Source organism: Manacus vitellinus, unplaced genomic scaffold, assembly GCF_001715985.3.
Source record: "Manacus vitellinus isolate BGI_N305 unplaced genomic scaffold, ASM171598v3 scaffold_59_pilon, whole genome shotgun sequence".
In the NCBI taxonomy this organism is placed as follows: domain Eukaryota; kingdom Metazoa; phylum Chordata; class Aves; order Passeriformes; family Pipridae; genus Manacus; species Manacus vitellinus.
The window spans coordinates 2868348-2886383 of record NW_021940681.1 but is presented as its reverse complement, the minus strand read 5'-3'; the positions used below and the strand labels follow the sequence as shown (position 1 = coordinate 2886383).

At 47.3% G+C, this 18036-nt stretch overlaps 1 protein-coding gene across 1 annotated transcript in view; it reads left to right on the top strand.

Annotated features, from left to right (window-relative positions):
• Nucleotides 1-16049, top strand: part of SLC25A22 (solute carrier family 25 member 22) — a 32406-nt gene extending 16357 nt beyond the window's left edge. Inside the window, exons 5-10 of the mRNA XM_018082074.2 lie at nucleotides 2349-2439; nucleotides 10940-11058; nucleotides 12727-12898; nucleotides 13219-13373; nucleotides 14219-14294; nucleotides 15151-16049. Of these exons, the coding sequence (XP_017937563.1) occupies nucleotides 2349-2439; nucleotides 10940-11058; nucleotides 12727-12898; nucleotides 13219-13373; nucleotides 14219-14294; nucleotides 15151-15304 (767 nt within the window). The 3' untranslated portion in view covers nucleotides 15305-16049. The remainder of the gene's footprint in view (nucleotides 1-2348; nucleotides 2440-10939; nucleotides 11059-12726; nucleotides 12899-13218; nucleotides 13374-14218; nucleotides 14295-15150) is intronic.
• Nucleotides 16050-18036: the final 1987 nt, after the last annotated feature.

The window sequence follows — 18036 nt, the reverse complement described above, 5'->3', positions numbered from 1 at the left end:
GAAAACCCAGGTTCATTAACTTTTTTTTCTGTATATTGCGTGTTTTTACCCTCTACTTTATTTGCAATTGAAGGAGAAATTTCTGTAAAAGCCTCCTGGTTCCTGGAGGAGGTCAACATGTGGAAGCATACTTCTTGAGTGCCTTTCTTGCTTGATGGTTTGGAGTTTTTCTTTCTTTCAGTGAACCCTTTGCACTGGTTTTAGAGTTGTTAGAGTAGATGGTTTATGCTTTTTCCTTTCTCTCCTTGTTTTTCCAAGGAAATAGTTGTTCATGCTGCATGTGTACAGGTGTTGTATTTTCTAGCCATTGAGAGTGGGGCTGAAGTTATCTCCAACTTGGCATTTGAGGAAACACTTCATGGGTAGCCACTTCCACTTAAAAATTAGGCTTTGTGGATTTGCTTTGTAGATCCCGATACGATTGACGTTAAACGATGGAGGTGGAGCATGAGGGTCATGTCTGTGAAGCTTCTTATCACATGCAAGAGCCATGGTGGGGGGGACATGATGATATAGGAAGAACATCGAGCTGAAGCAGTGCAATCACTGGTGCACTAAGAAGTTTGCAAAAACCCAGGAGTGTGAGAGTGCTGCCCTGCTCCCTGCTAGTTAATTTGTCTCGTGTAAAAGATAATGGCACTTGTTGGATGTCATGGCCAGTGTGGAATGAATGCATTGGCTTAGCTTGCTACAAGGTAGCGTTATGCTGTGTTTTCTGCAAAATCTGAACATGGGAGTTGAAAGGGGGAAGATGTGTTGGGCTGCCCAGCCCCGTGCAGCAAAATCTCTCTCTTTTTATGCTGCAATTTCCTGCATGGTGGAGATCTGTCTTCTGAGCAGAGGATGCAGAGCCAAGGATTCTTGTGTTCTGGTCGCGGTTGCAGTGGTCCCAGGAGTCTCAGTTGCGTTTTAGCTTCCTAATCTTAGGAAAGTCCCCCTAAACCTTTGTCTTTCCATTTTTGGAGAGAGGAGAGTCCATCCTGAGGAACCGATTAAGTTGCCTTTCTTCAGGTGTGTTGAGCCCTTACAGCTCTTGTCAACTTGTATTCAAAGGTCCTGAAAATGAACCACATTAGCTCTTTGGAACCTGATGGGATGCAGGACTCTCTGGCTGGTTTTCTTTGGAAAATGAATCTTTGGGACAAGTTGTTTAAATCTCAACTGCAAGCATAAATGCCTGTATTTGTGTTCATTCTTGCAAAGGTGTTCATAGGCCATTAGCAAGTCTCAACTGTAACTCCATCCAAGGGCTTGGAGCTTCGTATGCTTCAGTGCAGGCAGGGAGACCTTGAGGTTATCCACTGGAGGACTTTTTGAGCCGTAAGATTTAAATGGAGGAGAATATTCTGGAGTGCTAATGTAATAGTGCAAAACTCAGTATACTGGGAAGGGACTGGCCCTTCCCTCACCCCATTTTCCCCAGGGCAGCTTGGTAGCTGCCTCCCAGCCACTGTGTTGCACTAATGCCAGTGTTCATGGCCCAGAGCAGCCGGCCAGGCCACGCAGACATTTCATTGTGGCAGGCACAATACAGGGATTTGCTGTTTGTTGCTCCTGACAAAAGAGGTGGTTATGGGAGGGGCAGGAGGGGAGCCAAGGCTTGTTTACACCCCAAGTCCCCCAGCAAGCCTTGCCATGGAGGTCAAAGGGGAATTTCTGCAGGCTGCAGCTTGTGGTGGACAACAAGCCGCTTAAACGGTGGCTGTTCTGGGAGTGACACCAAGTGGTGATACACAAGGGAAGCCACTTTATTCTAAGGGTCTAGAGCTGGCTGACTTCAGTGCAGATGAACCGGATGACTTCAACCAGCTTCCAGGTCTTTCAGTGGCTCTGCCTTTTCTGGGCTGCCTGGTAAGCAAGCTGCTCTGGTATTTTCTGGGAAGGCAGGGAGCAGGGATACTAGTGAGAAGGGAGGGCAGGGAGGCTTTTGCCTCTCAGCATCACAAAATATTTGCGAAGGAATTGGGACAAGTTGTTAATCCAACTTGTACTCCTTCTTTGAAGGATTGATCTGCATCCTTCTGAATTTCTAGGAATGCACCCTTGGATGAGAGAAGAGGATGCATGTATGCATGGTGGGAGGTGGTAGTGAAGCTAAAGAAATTACAAAATACATATTGCAAATGGAGTAGAAATACATCTGGGGATATTTTCACAAAGCCAAGGTGTTGGGAGGCAGAAATCCTATTAATTTTCAGAGTTGTTTCTTATTTCTTAATCCATTTGGTGCACTGGGAGCTCTCTTTCATCTGTCATTGGATTTGAGCAGAAGTTACGACACATTCCTGAAAAACCCAGTTAACAATTCCTTTATTCTCATTCTCCAATGGCCTTTTTTTCTTGCTCAGGGGCTGCAGTGAACCTGACTCTGGTGACCCCAGAAAAGGCTATCAAACTGGCGGCCAATGACTTCTTCCGGCATCACCTCTCCAAAGACGGGTGAGTAGGGAGTTGACCTTTTGCGGTCAACTTAAAAGACACCGGCTCTTGGAACACGTCTGTTGAGAATCAGGGCAAAGGTGGAATGGGGTAGTGCAATGGCTGAAATATGAGTTGACCTTGAACAGCTCAGCTGGTGATTACCTTCAGGCTAAGGATGTAATGTCTAAAATGGGAAGCGTAAAGCACTCCACTGGATGACTGCTCTTTATTCAAGCTTCTAAAAATAGTCCAAGACTTAAGCCAAGGTTAGTAGATCCAGAATTTGTAGAGTAAATATTTGAGAGGAACCCAGTGGCACTGATCATTGCTCAAACAGCTGCTGGGAGGACCCTTGTCCTCAGCATCCTATTGGATGCTCTGATGCTCCTCCTTGCTCAAATAGATGGCAAGTCAAGTTCTGTAGACCCCAAAATTAGCCCCCTTTTTCTCCTTTTTTATCTTGAAAACAGTTTTAGAGAGGTGGTGAATCTGAATTGACAAAGGGCACTTGCAGCATTACCCAGCCACTGACCTGCATATAAATGCTGAAGGAATAAAATTATCTGTTCAGCTTGCAAGTGAAGGGTGGTTGATGTGAATTGAATATGAGTAAAAGATGCAAGCTGAGCAGTTGAGAGGGGCTGGGCCCTGAATATTTAATGCCATTTTCACCAAGATATTTCCCTTGCAATTTGGAGAACACTTGTATTTCCCTTCAGACAGAGACCTTTCTCCAGAGACAGAGAAGAACACTATCTCCAGTCCTCAAGTGACAGTAGCTGGAAAACAACCTGCTTGGGATATGATCCCAACTTTTCCCATTAGCAGTTATGGGGTGGAGCCTCACTGAAAATGCAAAACTGTGGCATGATTACTTGGCTTAACAACTTCCCAAAACATACCACATCAGTCTTGGCTGCTGCAGATCAGTGGCTCAACAGCTTCAGTGGAGATCGTGGACTGACACAGGTTGAAGATCTGTTTTTTTCATGTGCCTATTTTTTTTTGTTCTGGAGTCTTTTAAAGTATCAGCTAACATATGTCTGTGTGACTCATCGGCTCGCAGCTCTTTGTGATTTTCTGTCTCTTCAGATTTTCTGTCTCTTCTGTGCTGTGCTCAGACAGTGGGAGGTGATGATGTCCTCATGGCTCCTCACCCCTGCCAAGCGGTGGATCTGATCCGTGCAGCAGACAGCAGGGTGCACCTTGGTGTACTGCAGTAGACAGCAGCACAGCTCTACCACCACCTACCAAGAGGGGGCTTAGTGAGTTGTACGGGCAGGACAAGGGGTGCCAAGCTACCATGTCTTGTACTACCACTAAGAGAATGGCCCATGGAAGAAATCAGATTGGCATTGCAACATATTTGGCATTCTGTGAGAGCCATCACTGCTGTGATGTTTCAGCCATTAAAATGTGACATGCCTGTCAGTCGATGTCCTGCCCCGTGAGAGGTAAAGACTTCCTCAAAGTACAAGAGTGTGTGTGTGCCTCAGTGATGGGTCTAGCTTAGAGCAGGACTTTGGGTAAATGGGATGCAGCTGTTTCCACGAGCAGCTGAGGTCTTCACTCAGACCTCTTCCAGTTTCTCTTTTGGGTTCTTGACTGGTCCACACGTGATGTGGATGATGGGCTGCACTTGATTCAGAATAAAGGAGCTAGAGAGTTTTTCCAAGAGTAAGACACCCTGTTCTCCTAAATCATATGTACGGCTGGGACTGGTACTACCATGACCTGGGGCACTACTTGGGGAGTGGCGAGCCTTTTGTCTCAACACAGAGTGTTTTTACTTCCTTTAGAGAAAACAGAGGTTGGGCCACAGTTAGGGGACAAGAGCTAGGCAGCATGTGGAGTTGGGGTCACTCATTCAGCCACCACGGGGGGCTTGGATGAGTGAAAGCTGGTCAGCTCTGCTCATGAGGGTAGCCAGCTTGAGCTGGACAGAGAGGCAGAGCCTTGATACTGCTGTGGTAGATGGTTTAAGGTGTTTCTAACTAGAAATGTCACTCCAAGATGTGATGGGAAAGAAAATGCCTTGTAGTTTTTGTCTGTGGCTGGTATAGGCTATGAACATGGAAGTTCCAGTGCATTCTGTCATCTTTCTTAGTGCACAGGGGGTAGAGGGTGATGGATAAGGCCATGACATTACCAGTGATGCTGAGGGCCCTTAGAAACTGCAGAGCAGCTGCTTACCATGGGATCCCTTTCCTCTGTGTTAAGGAAATCCAAGGCCTGGGGATGGAGTATGTAACCTGCTGGAGGAGTTGTGCCTGGCCATGCTGCTGGCAGTGCATGTACCTTGCCTTTGGCAGTTCACGTGGTCTTTTCCCATATGTAGCACATGCAGCAAATAGGAGTGATTGCAAGGGGCTGTTTTATTGAGTCACAAAGCTATGTGACTCCAAGGGCTTGCCTTGCTCTTGCAAGCTGTTTGCAGTCTGCAGGTTTCTCCCTTTGGATGTTTCTGTCCTAAAGGATACTCTGGTGCTTTCTGACTCAAAGCTGCAAAAGTCTTCTAGATTTCTAATTTAATATTGAATGCTTTTGTTGCTAAGTATCTAGCACTTGTATTGCTTGAAGTATGTTGTGTGAGTTGGTGATCCTTTTCTAATAAAATGTGCATGTTCTATCAGTTAGTTGCTAATTAAAATATGTGCTATTGAAATATACCTCCATGTGCAAGTGGAAGAAGCATGTGTGGACCAGACACAGTGTGGCAAGTCCAGCATGACTCTAAGTAGTCTCAAGTTACAAAATGACTTCCAGTGTTTATGGATTTATTTATTTTTATCCTTTGAAAAACTTAGTGTTGAAATTGCTTTTAAACTGCTAGGATAAAAAAGTGGCATAAAGCCTATTTTTGAAAGGCCAGACTGAAAACAGCACCTGTGATGTAGGAAGCTCCTGGCTACAAATTGCTGGAAGAATATTTTGGGGATGTTGTTATTGCAGGTTTGTGCTAGACTCCCTTTTCCCTAGCTGTGTTCTTGGATGCTGCTGGACATAGAGTATTGGGACAGCAGATCCTCGTGTGGGACCTCCTGCCCTTGTTGGTGCATCTGTCTCCTTGTGTCTGGAGACATCTGTTCCTGCAGCTCTCTCCACCCTAGGACTAGCTCAGTGCTTTTCCCCTCCCTTTGGTGCAGAAAGGTTGTGTGCTCACAGGCTGAGAGACTTGTTTTCCCCTTCTTTGCCAGTTTCTATTTTGATGTCATTATGAGAACCTACAGCTACAGCTTCTTGTTTCATGAGGAAACAAAACCAAATTGGTCCTCCCAAGCTGTCCTGGTCATTTAGGAGCAAGGGAGGCCAGAGTGAGTTGTGTGGGTGCCTAGAACACACTTGCTATGCCAGGGAGGAAAGGAGGGAAACAAAGATACTGAAAAACCTGAAGGGCACCCCATAACCATGACTGAGAGAGGCAATAAGGGTCAAACATTTTTCTATGATAATTTTGACCTAAGATCCTCAACAGTCCCCAGGGGAAGAAGAAGAAAAGGTGACCCACAGGAGAGTCTTCAGGCAGGTCCTTGTGGCACTCTGTAGGGAAGAGTTCCCCTGTGGCTGGGGAAGGCAGGATGTGTGAGAGAGGGCAAACTTCTAGTCTTCAGGCTGCTGGAAACAGGTGGGATTTTTTTTTCCTGTGGCTCTCTGAAGCTGGATGTGTTGAGAGACTCATAGTCTCACAGCTACTGTTAAAATAGTAGTGGCTTCACTGTCTTGAGCACAGGACATGAAAAGAGGGCTAAGTGAAGCACTCGAGCGTGAAACTCTTGGGTATGAAGCTGAGGAAGCAATTTAGACTGGTAGTACACCAGCTTTTGAAGTACATCACTGATTTTTGGGTGGCCAGTGTGCGAGGCCTCTTTGACTGATGTAAGTAGTGCCTACGTTTTATGTCCTCTTTGAATCTGGGTGTTAAACACTTAATAAAAATCAGTCTCTTTAAAGTGTCCTACAAGGTTTCATGTTTATCTCCAAAGTGTTGAGTGCCAGACAGCTGTTTTGTTTGGCATGTGTTTGCCAAGTTTTGTTCATTTTTCAGGTTCTTGGTGAAATATTCTGACTTGGTTACAGTAAGAAGTATTTCATGCCTTCTTACATAAGCAATTTGTTGCTCATAAAAACTCTTTAGTGTCCCTGGATGAGTTTCCTGTTGCTCTTCTCCAAGATTCCCTTACTTCTCCTGTCCTCTTTAGTCTTGACCTTTATTTTGTTTGCAGTTCTGAAGCATAGGCTGGCAATCTGCTGTCTTAGCAGCTCGGATCCCTTGGAAGACCAGCACGACTGAGTTAATTCTGCCTTTGCTGATGCCAGCAAATTTTCTTCCTTTTTGCTTCCCCCTGCCTTGTGTCTTTGCTCAGGGATGAGAAATAGCCAACTGTAATTCTGAGATGAGCAAGGCACTTTTCCTTCAGTCCTATGCGGGTGTGGAGACCAAAGCTTGTTCTCCATTGCCTTCCCAGCTGATGTCTTCCCAGGACTCTTTCCTTCATCTGCTCTTCTTTCAGGGTCTTCTAAAATACTCAGACCATCTCTTCTGTGGCGCCTGTTTAAGTATCCATTGCATGACCTGGTTGATTCATGAGCTTAGAATGCTCACAGACAGGCTGTAAAGTGGGGCTCTTGATTTAGAAAGGAGGGATGCTGCTGCTAGTCCTCCTGCTGCTGAGCTGCTGAATCACCCTGCACACACTGTGCTTTGGTCTTTCTCTACCCTTGTGGGCCAAGGCAGCCTCTCCTGCAGTTATCCATTGGATGCTCAGACACTTCTTTAATGTAGGTAACCCTCATCCAACTCACTGAGACTTGTAGGTGAGGGAGAAAGAGACAGTTAAGAACTGATAATCTCCCTGTGCCTATTCAGGGATAGCTGTTTGGGGAGGGCTCTTTTATTTAGCATACAGAGACTTGGGGAATTACAGTGGGTTGAAGCTGTTGACATCAAAGGTCAGCCAAAAAGTAAATGCACTTTTAACTGTTAGTCTGGAGGGAACTAGACATGGGCTGTTTCATCACAGAATGCACCCAGGAGAGGAGCACTGCCCTTGTCACCATTCCAAGCACGTCTTGGGACAAAATGAGGGCTGTGTTCAACATGCCCAGTCGTGTTACCCTGTTCCATTGTTCACTTCCACAGACATTCATATTGGAAAAAACCACTTGGGATTTCCTGCCAGGGCAAACCTGATGCAGGCAGAGAGTCAGCCTTCTCTTGACTTAGTTCAAACACGCAACCCAGAGCTCCTGCACATATCTGGAATAATGACTACCAGAGCAACATTTTATCTGGCAATGCTACATCAGTGCTTCATTTTGCTTGTCTGAGGTATTTTTGAGCTGGCATTAGAAGTGAGAGGGAGCTTGTAATGGAAACTTCCTTGCTTTTACATTTCCCAGCATCATAGCTCCAGCTTTCTGAAGTGTGGTTGCAGTGGCTTGTTGTTCCCCCTTGGAAGATCAGGGGTGGGTTAAAGGGAATGACTGGTATTTTGTGAGCGTGTCCCCAAGGGGCTGTGGCAGATAGGGTGCCCTCCCTTTGAAGGATGACTCCTGTGTGTTGGTCCCCTAATCCATATGAAATACCCACTATTTAAATTGTTTGAAAGAAACTCTGTGTGGTTTGAAACTCTTTGGGAACATTCTACAGTCTGTTGGGCTGGCAGACCAGAAGCAGAAGTTATTTCATGAGTGAGGAAAGTGATTTCCAACCAGGGGACACTAACCTCTTGGGTAGGAAATGAAAATGGATGGCTTTGTACGGATGTTTCCTTAGGTCAGAGATTTTGTGTCCGGAAATCTTATCGTCCTGATTCCAGAATGACTCTTTTTGTTCCCTGCCCAAGCAGAGTAAACTCACATATGGTCAAGATTTTTCAGAAACTTGAAAAAAATACTACTCTGCTCCCATGTGACATCAATATACCAGTGCTGTCAGAGATCCTAACTTTGGACTGACGTGTTCCTCTGGAAAAGTCCTCCATAAACCTCTAGTTCCTGGTTTTGACTTTATTTTTCAGCTCTAGTTTGAAACTCTTAATTTGGATCAAGCATGAATCTCCTCCCCTTCCCATTTGTCATTGTTGATTTGTCACAAATTACTTGTATGTCAGTTAAAAAAGTGGAATGACTGATTTCTGCCAGTGCAGAATCTGGGGCTATTATGTGTATTTTATATTTAACACCCTCTTGCTGTGATAAAAGATGATTTCTGCATTTGTAGGACCGGATCTTTGCTGATGTTGTAACTTTTGAAGTTAGTCGAGATGTGCCAGTTTTTAAACCACTGAGGATAAGGCCTGTGGTGCCTTAAATATTTAACCCCCTTTTTTGTCTAGACATGAACCATTTTCAAACTCCTTTTATGTGCAGACTGGTGAGGTTTTGCAAAGGGAATTTGACCCCCTGTGTGGCAAATTTTAAACCTCCCGTCAAAAGATTTGCTTATCTTAGGCTATGTTTTTCTTGGACTCTCCCCAGTTCCCAGAATATGCCAACCAAAAGCTGAAAGGCATTGTTCTAGGTGCTTTTGATACACCTGTTTGACATCTCTAAAATAAACCCACATGTATAACCCTTCTCTGGGTCACATTGGCATAGCTCCATGGAGTTCAATCAAGTCAGACTGACTTTTCTTGGCTGGGATAATGGTCCACAGATGAACAAGCAGGCCAAGTCTTCCCAATCTTTTGAACTGGGTATCAAAGCAGTCACCCTGGATGAAAGCCAGAAGAAATGTACTCCAAGGATGCTCCAGGGCTCTTGCTAAAGTGGGAGATCCTCTGCTGTGCTGTAGAGGGAGACTGACAGCCAGCCCCTTTGAGTGGTTTGCTTCCTCCCATGGCCACGCTAGGGACTGTGCAGCCTTGCTGCCGACTGCATTGAGCCATGCAGAGACTGCTTCTGTGCTTCAGGCTGACCAAAAGGCACAAGTTGGCCACCTCCAGGTGTCAGTAGCAGTGGGGACCCCTGGATTGGCACACCCTGGTACCTCTGTGCCTCCAGGAAAGCTTGCTGTGCACACTTCAGCACCCATGTGGGTAACTCAGTGGGAGGGATTGTTCTTTGCAGCTTCTCATCTATGGGGAAATTTGGAAAGGAGAGACTGCGAAATATTTCTCCGTTCAGCCTCATAGGAGAGCTCTATATTTAGTTGCTGGTAATCTCTGTTGTGGCTCTGTGCCTCTAATCCCCTGCTCTGATATCCTCCCTGGAGAAGATGAGAGGTGGAGAAATTGGCCCAGCTGACGTGGTGGCCCAGCAGGATTACAGCACATCTGCCCTCGCTTTCCTGAAGGGTTGACACTGAAGCTGCTTTGCTGGCCCACTGCACCATGTTGTGCTCTGTGTGTGTGCATGTAAAACCCCTGGCACGGGAGTGTGCCTTGGTTTTGCAAGGGAATAGGGCATATCATTGTGGGACTGCTTTTGCCATTGTGTGGGGACTCTCCCTGGGCAGGTTGAGATGAGGTATTGGTGCAGGAGCAGGGCTGTGGGAGGCAAAAATAGTACTTGCATTTAAAACAGAAAAAAGATGAGGCTGTTTCCCTTTGGCTGTGTGATTTATATATGCCTCTTTTTTTCCCCTTTTTAGAGAAGAGAATGTCAGATGTACTTTTTAATCAAGTCAGTGTTTTCTGGTGCCAAGGCGTGAGGTTTTTTACAGGGCGAAAACACATCAGTTTCTGAAAATTGAGACTTCATGAGCTTTTGCATCCTGAGTTCCTCTTTTTAGTCTTAGCTGGGCTATTTTATGGCTTTGGAACACAGGGAACAATGAAATGCTGCATTTTGTTAGGCAAGAACATGCCACTGATAATAATCCCTGCTCTCTAGTGCAGAGGACGTACAAAGTTGCAGTGATGGGGGTCCATCCCACTCCTTGTCTCTCAGGAAGTTTAGTGCAAAGGCTACTTTTACAGTTTTGGAAAGGCTAGTGAGATGAAGCAGCTCATAACCACAGAGGAGCTGCCTCCCTGATTCATGTTTGCTGTTTATTTATTTTGCTTTTCTTGGAGAACTTGAAAGCAGTAAGTGTAATGTTTTCCCCCCTTTCTCCTTGCTCTGTGGTCTCTGTTTGTTGACAGTGTTTAAAGGACTAGGCTGGCAGAAGGAAAGCTGCTTATCAGCCTTAATGCTCGGGTCCTCTGGTGCCTCCTGAAGTTGATACCCTTTCTGAAAGCTGTGCCCCACCCAGGGGCAACATCGTGCTGTAAGGGAGCTGAAGCACTCTGTCTGTGGATGGAGAGGGTTGTGTGCTCCCATCTGGGGCTGTTCTGACTGGGCTTGTGGCTTTCTCTGAATGTTCTGTTTCTGGGACCAAAGGAGTCTATTCCCCAGGTCTGGTGATGCCAGCAGAGATGCCAAGCCTGGGCTGTGCTGAATTGTCAAGCCAAGCCCTGTCTCCTGGGCTGCCTTTCCTGTAACCTCCAGGGTCAGAGATGTGCCCTGAGCCTTGTACCAGCTGCCCCAGTGTTACTCCAGGCCACCTCCTCTGACCACTCTTTTCTTTGAGCAGGAAAAAACTGACACTGATGAAGGAGATGCTGGCGGGCTGCGGTGCAGGTACCTGCCAGGTGATTGTCACCACTCCCATGGAGATGCTCAAAATCCAGCTGCAGGATGCAGGACGTATTGGTATGTGGACTTTTCTTCCCTGTGCACTGAACAGGGAGGGGAGAAAGGGCTGGGACTGGGTTGTCAAGGTGGAGGTGAGAGAATGAGTGGAGAAAACCTTTTTCCTTCCCCCGGTCTCCCATGTCAGAGATATCTCAGACTGTAGCAGAAGTTTCTCCTCTTCTTCCCAGCTTCCTTCCCCCCCCCCCCCTCTCTCAGCTGGCTTTGCAGAGGCCCTTGCAGTTACAAAAGGTGATGGTTTTTTTGCTCAAAGCAATAGGCTTGGCAATTGAAACGGCAAATGCTGCTGGTGGATGGAGAGAGACAGGAGAGATGACTGGGTGGTCATCTTGTGAGTGATTGAAACTCGTTAGATAATGTGCAACCAAGAAGGGATTAGCATCTTCCAGTGCCTTTCCCTTGTGGTGCTTCCTCCATCTCCATGTTTTCTGATGTCTGTTCTTTCTCCCTTCTACCCCCCTGTAGCACCTCCCTAACAGCTTCCCAAGGGGATGTGCTCTTTCCAAATGACTTGTCTCCCCTTGTACTCTGTCTTCTTTTCTTCCTGACAAAAACAGCAGTTGTCTCGGTTGAAACAGTAAATAAAATTCTCCCACTGCACTGGATTTGAACGAGGTTGGGGGTCAGGCTCTCAGGACTGTGGGCAGGAGCTGGCAGACAGAGGCAGAAGGGAGTGTGAGCCTCTTGGCTGAAACAATGTGGAGTGTTTCTGGTGAGAATGCAGACCAATCTGGCACAGAGACTCTAGGGAAAAGAGTTGATTGCTTTTGCCTTAGTCTCTTCCAGAGGTCAGCCTGGGCGATGGCCTCACTCCCCAGGAGCCCTGCATGACACTGTTAGAATCCGTGTTTGTGGCTCTTCCTGGCAAATGGGCCAATTTGCCCTTTAATCTCTCATTGGATGTGGCGTTTCTGAATAATCGCGGATTTACTTTTTCTTTCCTCTCTTCACTGTTTTTAATGCAGACCTTATCCTCTTTGTGCGTATTATTTTAAAATGTTTGAAGGAATTAAGCCATGGTTTGAGGGTTCAGGAGAGGTTTTTGCTGCTGTGAACAGCCTGTTCTCTGTGTGGCAGGAGAGCTGTGGTGTCCCAGTGGCAGCCAGAGGATTGCCTGCAGGTTGATGTGTTCTCCATCTTCTGGCCAAAGGGTAGAATTGCATCAGTTGGGAAAGTGGGAGAAACCAAGGTTGTGTTTATAAATCTGGCTGAGAAACTCCCCGGGTTAATGATTGCTTTCAAGGGAAGGAGACAAAGAACAGAACTGTTGAACTACTGTCATTTATGAACATCTTTGCTTTGTCGTACAGGCAGCTCAGGGACACAGCTGGAAGCAGGGACTGGCACCTGCCTACGCATAGCAGCTCCTGTTCTCTACACTGCAGGGATTGTGTGTGACAGGCTGCTCCTGCTCAGGCAAACCATTTGGTGGGAAATGCAGTGAGCATCGCTGTGGTGTGGCAGCACCAGATGCCATACTGGGACAGGCTGAGGGAGATGGGCAGACTGGGAGCAAAAGCTTGCAGGGCACCTGGCTGGCCTTCTATGGCCTTCATGCATATTTTGTCGCACCTGGAGATCTGCCTCTTCCTCCTTGTCCTATGGCACCAGGCAGCAAGAGATGCTGCTGAGCGACTTGCAGACCTGTGGTTGTGCTCTTCTCCCCAGCGGCACAGAAGAAGCTGATGGCAGCACAGGCCCAACTCTCCTCTTCCCCTGCGGCGGGGGCGGCCGAGCCGGTGGTGGAGACGCGCACCACAGCGACACAGATAACGAGGGAGCTGCTGCGGAGCAAGGGCATCGCGGGACTCTACAAGGGCCTGGGAGCCACACTGCTAAGGTAGGGTGGACAAAACTATGGTCCTCCGCATGTGCTGGGGTCTTCAGTTTGAGTGCTGAAAAAAAGGGGGAGCCCATTGATTCTGCAGGGCTGCATGCCTCCCGTGGGCCTGTTGTCCTTTGTGCAGTCAGTTTTACCCCTCTGAGTTTCCCCTCCTGTCTGCGTTGCAGTCGCAGAGTTGGGATGTCTGCATTGCACTCAGGGCTGTGCTGCCAATGTGTGATGCTTGCAGCCCCTCCATTGCTCACTTTCTTGGTGTCCTTCTCTGAGTTGGCTCATCCTTGTACTTCTTTCTTCCCTTTTCTCCCACCCCACTGCAGGGATGTCCCATTCTCCATTGTTTACTTCCCGCTGTTTGCAAACCTGAACAAGCTGGGCCAGAAAGACCCCAATGTCAAGGCTCCATTCTACGTGTCCTTCCTCTCTGGATGTGTGGCTGGCAGTACGGCTGCAGTGGCTGTCAATCCTTGTGATGGTGAGTCCTGAGCAGCCTGTGGTGGTGGCCTGGTGCCAAGTGACAGGAGTAAGAGGCCCAGAGTGGACTAGGTGAGGAGGAGGGTGACTGCCAGCCTCTTCACTGTATGAGGGCACAGGGAGGCACAGGAGGGGACCTCTGCTGTCTGAGCTGCCACCAGCTCAAATGGTGTGACTTCAGCTGAGCTACACTTTTGGCCACAGCTTGCACAGTACTCAATAGGTAGGCCAGAAAGAGGGTGTCATTCATTTCAGTCGTTCTTCACAGGAATGGCTGCAGACAAGCCCCTGAAAAGCCACATTTCCATGTGGAGTGACCATATGCAGACCACTTACATACATATGGTCATGGAGAAACAGAGAAAGCCTCAAATCTATGGCCTTTTCTCCTGCCTCACAGCATCTGCCTTAAATACCACCTTGGTTTCTCTCCTGTGAAGAACACCAGGAAGTAACTCCTCTCTCTCCAACATTGCACACGCTCCAAGGTGTGAAAGAATGTAAAAACAGAATTGTATATTTTAGATACTTCTTCCAGAAGGAGCTGAGCATTTGAAAAGGAGTTCCCACTTTGCAGAAAGATATCTGAATTTGGAAGTGTTTAAAGCTTAAGTCAGCCTTTGAAGCCTGGATGACAGTGAGGGGAGAGGTTGGGTTTTGGGTGGCTGTGTGGGTTTTTTATCTGTTTATGAAGGGATGGGTTTTCCCCGTTCTTGCTGATAAATATACGAAAGTGTTCTGTGTTCCTGGTAATCTCATTTTGACAGTGTTTCAAAGACATTACTCTTGGGCTGGCCCTTGCCTGCTATGCTCCCAGTGCTCACCAGTGTCTCTTCTTTTCTCCAGTGATCAAAACGCGGCTGCAGTCCTTGCAGAGGGGAGTGAATGAGGACACCTACTCGGGAATCCTGGACTGCACCAAGTAAGACTCCTCGTGAAGGAGGGCACCACATCAGGTGTATGGCATCTGCTGCTGCCTGCTGCCAGGCAGGCAGTGCAGCTTTTAGATCCAACCAGCAGCTTCTGTTCCAGGTTCCCTCTGAAGCTGTGCTTTTATTAATCTATCTATCTCTGTGCATAGATAGATATATATCCATATATATATATAGTTATGTAAAAGAGAACTTCTCCCCATATTGAGCAAGATAAATATAGCATTTATATTTAAATACTTATGTCCAAACCCCCGTAGTCATAACAGTGAGATTTTATTTCTGCAAGGGAAGGCAATGCTGTGGTTGTCTCTCCCGAGGCCCCGCTGTGTGAGAATCCTACACTATTAAGTCTTGTATTCCTCCTGGGACTGCTCTGCACAGTGTCTGCAGGAGCACTGCCACAGTGGGCTGTCCCCAGCTGCATCCTGTGCTAAACTGTGGTCTGGCTGCTTCAAAACGTGAAAGGACTTTTTCTGCTTCTGTATTTCTGTCATGGCCAGAATCTCTTGCCATCTGGCCGTGTCCCATGCTGAGGGTGGAGCTGGCCCCGCTTTGGTACGGGGGGACCTCTTGATGTAAGCTTGGAGTGGGTCATCTTAGCTGTACTTCCAGACACAGGCAGATGCTCCTGCTCTGGGTCAGATGTAGGGATGGGGCATGTTTCTGCATGGCCATTTGCAGAGCATGTGGGGGATGATCTGCTGTGGGGGCGGTGCCAGGCGACAGCTCTTGCCTGGATTTAGCCTCTGGAGGGAGGCAGAAAGCCAGGGCATGGCCAGAAGCTCTCCTGGCATGGTGGAGGAGTGAGGTGGACACTTACCTGTCTCTGCTGTTTCTCCCCAGGAAGATCTGGCAGAAGGAAGGGCCCACAGCCTTCTTCAAAGGGGCATACTGCCGAGCCCTGGTCATTGCTCCTCTCTTCGGCATTGCACAAGTTGTCTACTTCATTGGCATCGCGGAGTTCCTGTTGGACATGCTCCCCAAGCCCCGGGCCTAGCCCTGGCATGCTGGTGTGCCCTCCCGCCCTCTGCAGCGCTGAATTCATCCCCGTGTTCACCATCCATGCCCATTGATGTCAGAGCAACAGCACAAAGGGTTCGCGCAGGGATGCCGAAGGGATGTGGTCTCCAGATGAGCAAACATGGGGAGGGAGAGAGTCCCTTCTCTGTCTTGGTCTGGAACCTGCTCCCTCCTGGTCCTTCCACGGACAATAGTTAATTATTCATATCTCTTTTTTTTTCTAATTTCCCTTTCTTTTTTTTTTAATTGTCATTCTTAAGGACACTGGTAAGCACAGACTGGGCTTGCAGACCCAGAAGTCTCCTCTCAGCCTTGGGGAGAAAGAGAGAGGGGAAAGAAATAACTTGAACCCTCATCCACCACAGATTCCCTCTTTCTTCCTGGAGCTGCCAGCTATCTGAGGAGGAGCTGGAGGGGCAGCTGTGTCCCCTCAGCACCTCCTTGGGTCAAGAGTGGGCACTGCACAAAGGGGGCTTATCTTATTGCTGCTGGAGGCACAGTGGGGGGGGTGCTGGATCTGGCAAGTTCCTTGGCCTGGAAACCTTCACTCCTCCCTTCTCCCTTTTTAAAAACGAGTTGGACTTAAATGAATGCTGATTGTTAATATTGATTTTGTAATTATTTTTGTTTTAAAGCAAAAGGGATATCCCTCCTAACTAGGTGTCACAGGCACATTCTGGTGAGGTGCAGAGATAGGATGTCTGCTCTGTAGGGAACATGTCTGTGGGATCACATGAATGTCCAAAGGTGCTTCCCTGCTTGGCTACAGGCAGGGAAGGGAGAGGAACTTGGGATCAAGTTATTTTCATTTGGGGGTGTTTTCTGGGTGGGTTTTTTGGGGGGGCGGGGTGTGTTTGGTTTTGGTTTTTTGGAGGGGGCTTTTATTTGTTTGTTCTTGGTTTGTTTGGGTTTTTTTTAATGTAGGGTTGTGGGGAGGGAATACCAAACAACAAGAAACCACTTACATTCCTTCAACCTGCCCACCCCCAGGGTGATAAAGTGGTGGCTGCAGGTGTAGAGTAGCTGATCTAATTTTTTTCCAGCCTGACCCCAGGTGTGGGAAGGGAGGCACCTACTCCATTTCTGTGGTGCCCAAACTCAGGGAGCCGCACTAGAAATGCTGCTCCTGTGTGCTCACCTTGCAAGGTGAAAACACAAAGCCTGGTTGTGTTTTGATGTTTAACTTGGGTGTGTTTGGAGTCAGCCAGTGTAGAGGAGGCAGAAGGTTCCTGCACCCTGATCCAGGAGCTGTTTGCAGGTGCATTACCTGCAGGGTGAGTCCTCTGCATCACAAAAATCTCGTCATGCCATTGGCTTCTGGGGTGGTGATCACTGTTGGGTGCCAGAGGCCAAATCCACACCTACAGCTCGCTCTGTCAAAGGGACACTGCCCCAGCTAATATCACTTGTCAGAGGACTTCCTCATTCAGTACTCTTTTGGGCTATGTAATTAATTCTAGTTTAAATGACCTTAAGTGTGAGACCTTCCAACCCAGTGTGATCTTCTCCGTTATTTATTCCATTTGGTGCAATCCACCCAACTTTGGTGTTGAAATTAAACTGGTTGAATTCACTTTTCATTCCTTCTTTTTGCTTTGTTCTCCAGGCGCTTGCTTGGTGTTTGTGTTTCAAATGTGTTTTAAATTAATTAAAAAAAAATCCCTGTTTTTAATGTTTAAAAGGAAACCACCTCTGTTTCAATGTTCTTGGGTTAGGTTTTTGTAAAACCTGTATGTTGAGGGCCTTCTTCCGTGATGAATCCTTTTTCTCTTCAAGAAAGTTGTTCTGTGGCTGATTTGTTACTTGTCACTATGCATATATGAATAATTTTCTTTATTTTTCTTAATGACTTCTCCATGTATCTGGGAAGGAATCTGTGCAAAGATGATGATAGTTGTCTGTTCTGTGTGTGGTGCTGTGATGCTGCTCTTGCTCTGGATTTTCCTTGGGTGGAATTAAAAGAGAAAGATTTATTTTATTTTTTTTTTAAGGTGCCCCATTCCTTGCTGCTTTGTGATTTACAAGGAGGGTCCTCAAAAGAGACTTTGCCAATAAAATTAGTGGGGTTTCAGCCTGCCCTCCTGCCTCCAAGGATTGTCCTCTGAAGCAGGGTGACTTGTGGCTGCAGGGGTGTATATGGGGTGCAGGTTTGGATTGTGGGGTTAAGTTTGGAGGAAAATTTGGTGCAGTGAAGGGGTGAGGTTCAGGGAAAGCTCTCCTTGTCCTTTGGGATGCTTTTGAAAACCTCTTTGTAAAACTGACTCTTCCTTCTCAAATCACCAGCTCTTCTTCCCCTATGTTGGAGCTAGTGACCCTAATGGGGCTGATTTTTAGCTTCTTGGACATGTCCCTGAGTCAGCAGGAACTGGGGAGGCAGCAGGGGGTAGTGACCGTGGCTGCACAGGAGCTCCCCAGGCGGGCAGGGTCCTGCTTGCAAAAAAAAATAGAGTTTAAAATGGGAGAATTCTCATCAACCTAATTAATCATCTATTAACTGAAACCTGCTGGTATTGATTGCAATAATGAGGAATAAAAGTAAATAAACACCCCTCGGCTCCCTTCCCTGCAGGTGCCACTTGTCCCTGGGGCAGCAGCTGTCAGCCAGCAAGGGGTCAACTCCTTGTGCGCCCTTGCTGGTCCCTCTGGCATCTCTCCACCCACCCCAGGCCCTTCCCAGTCATACCTTGTCCATGTCAGCCCTGTCCCTTG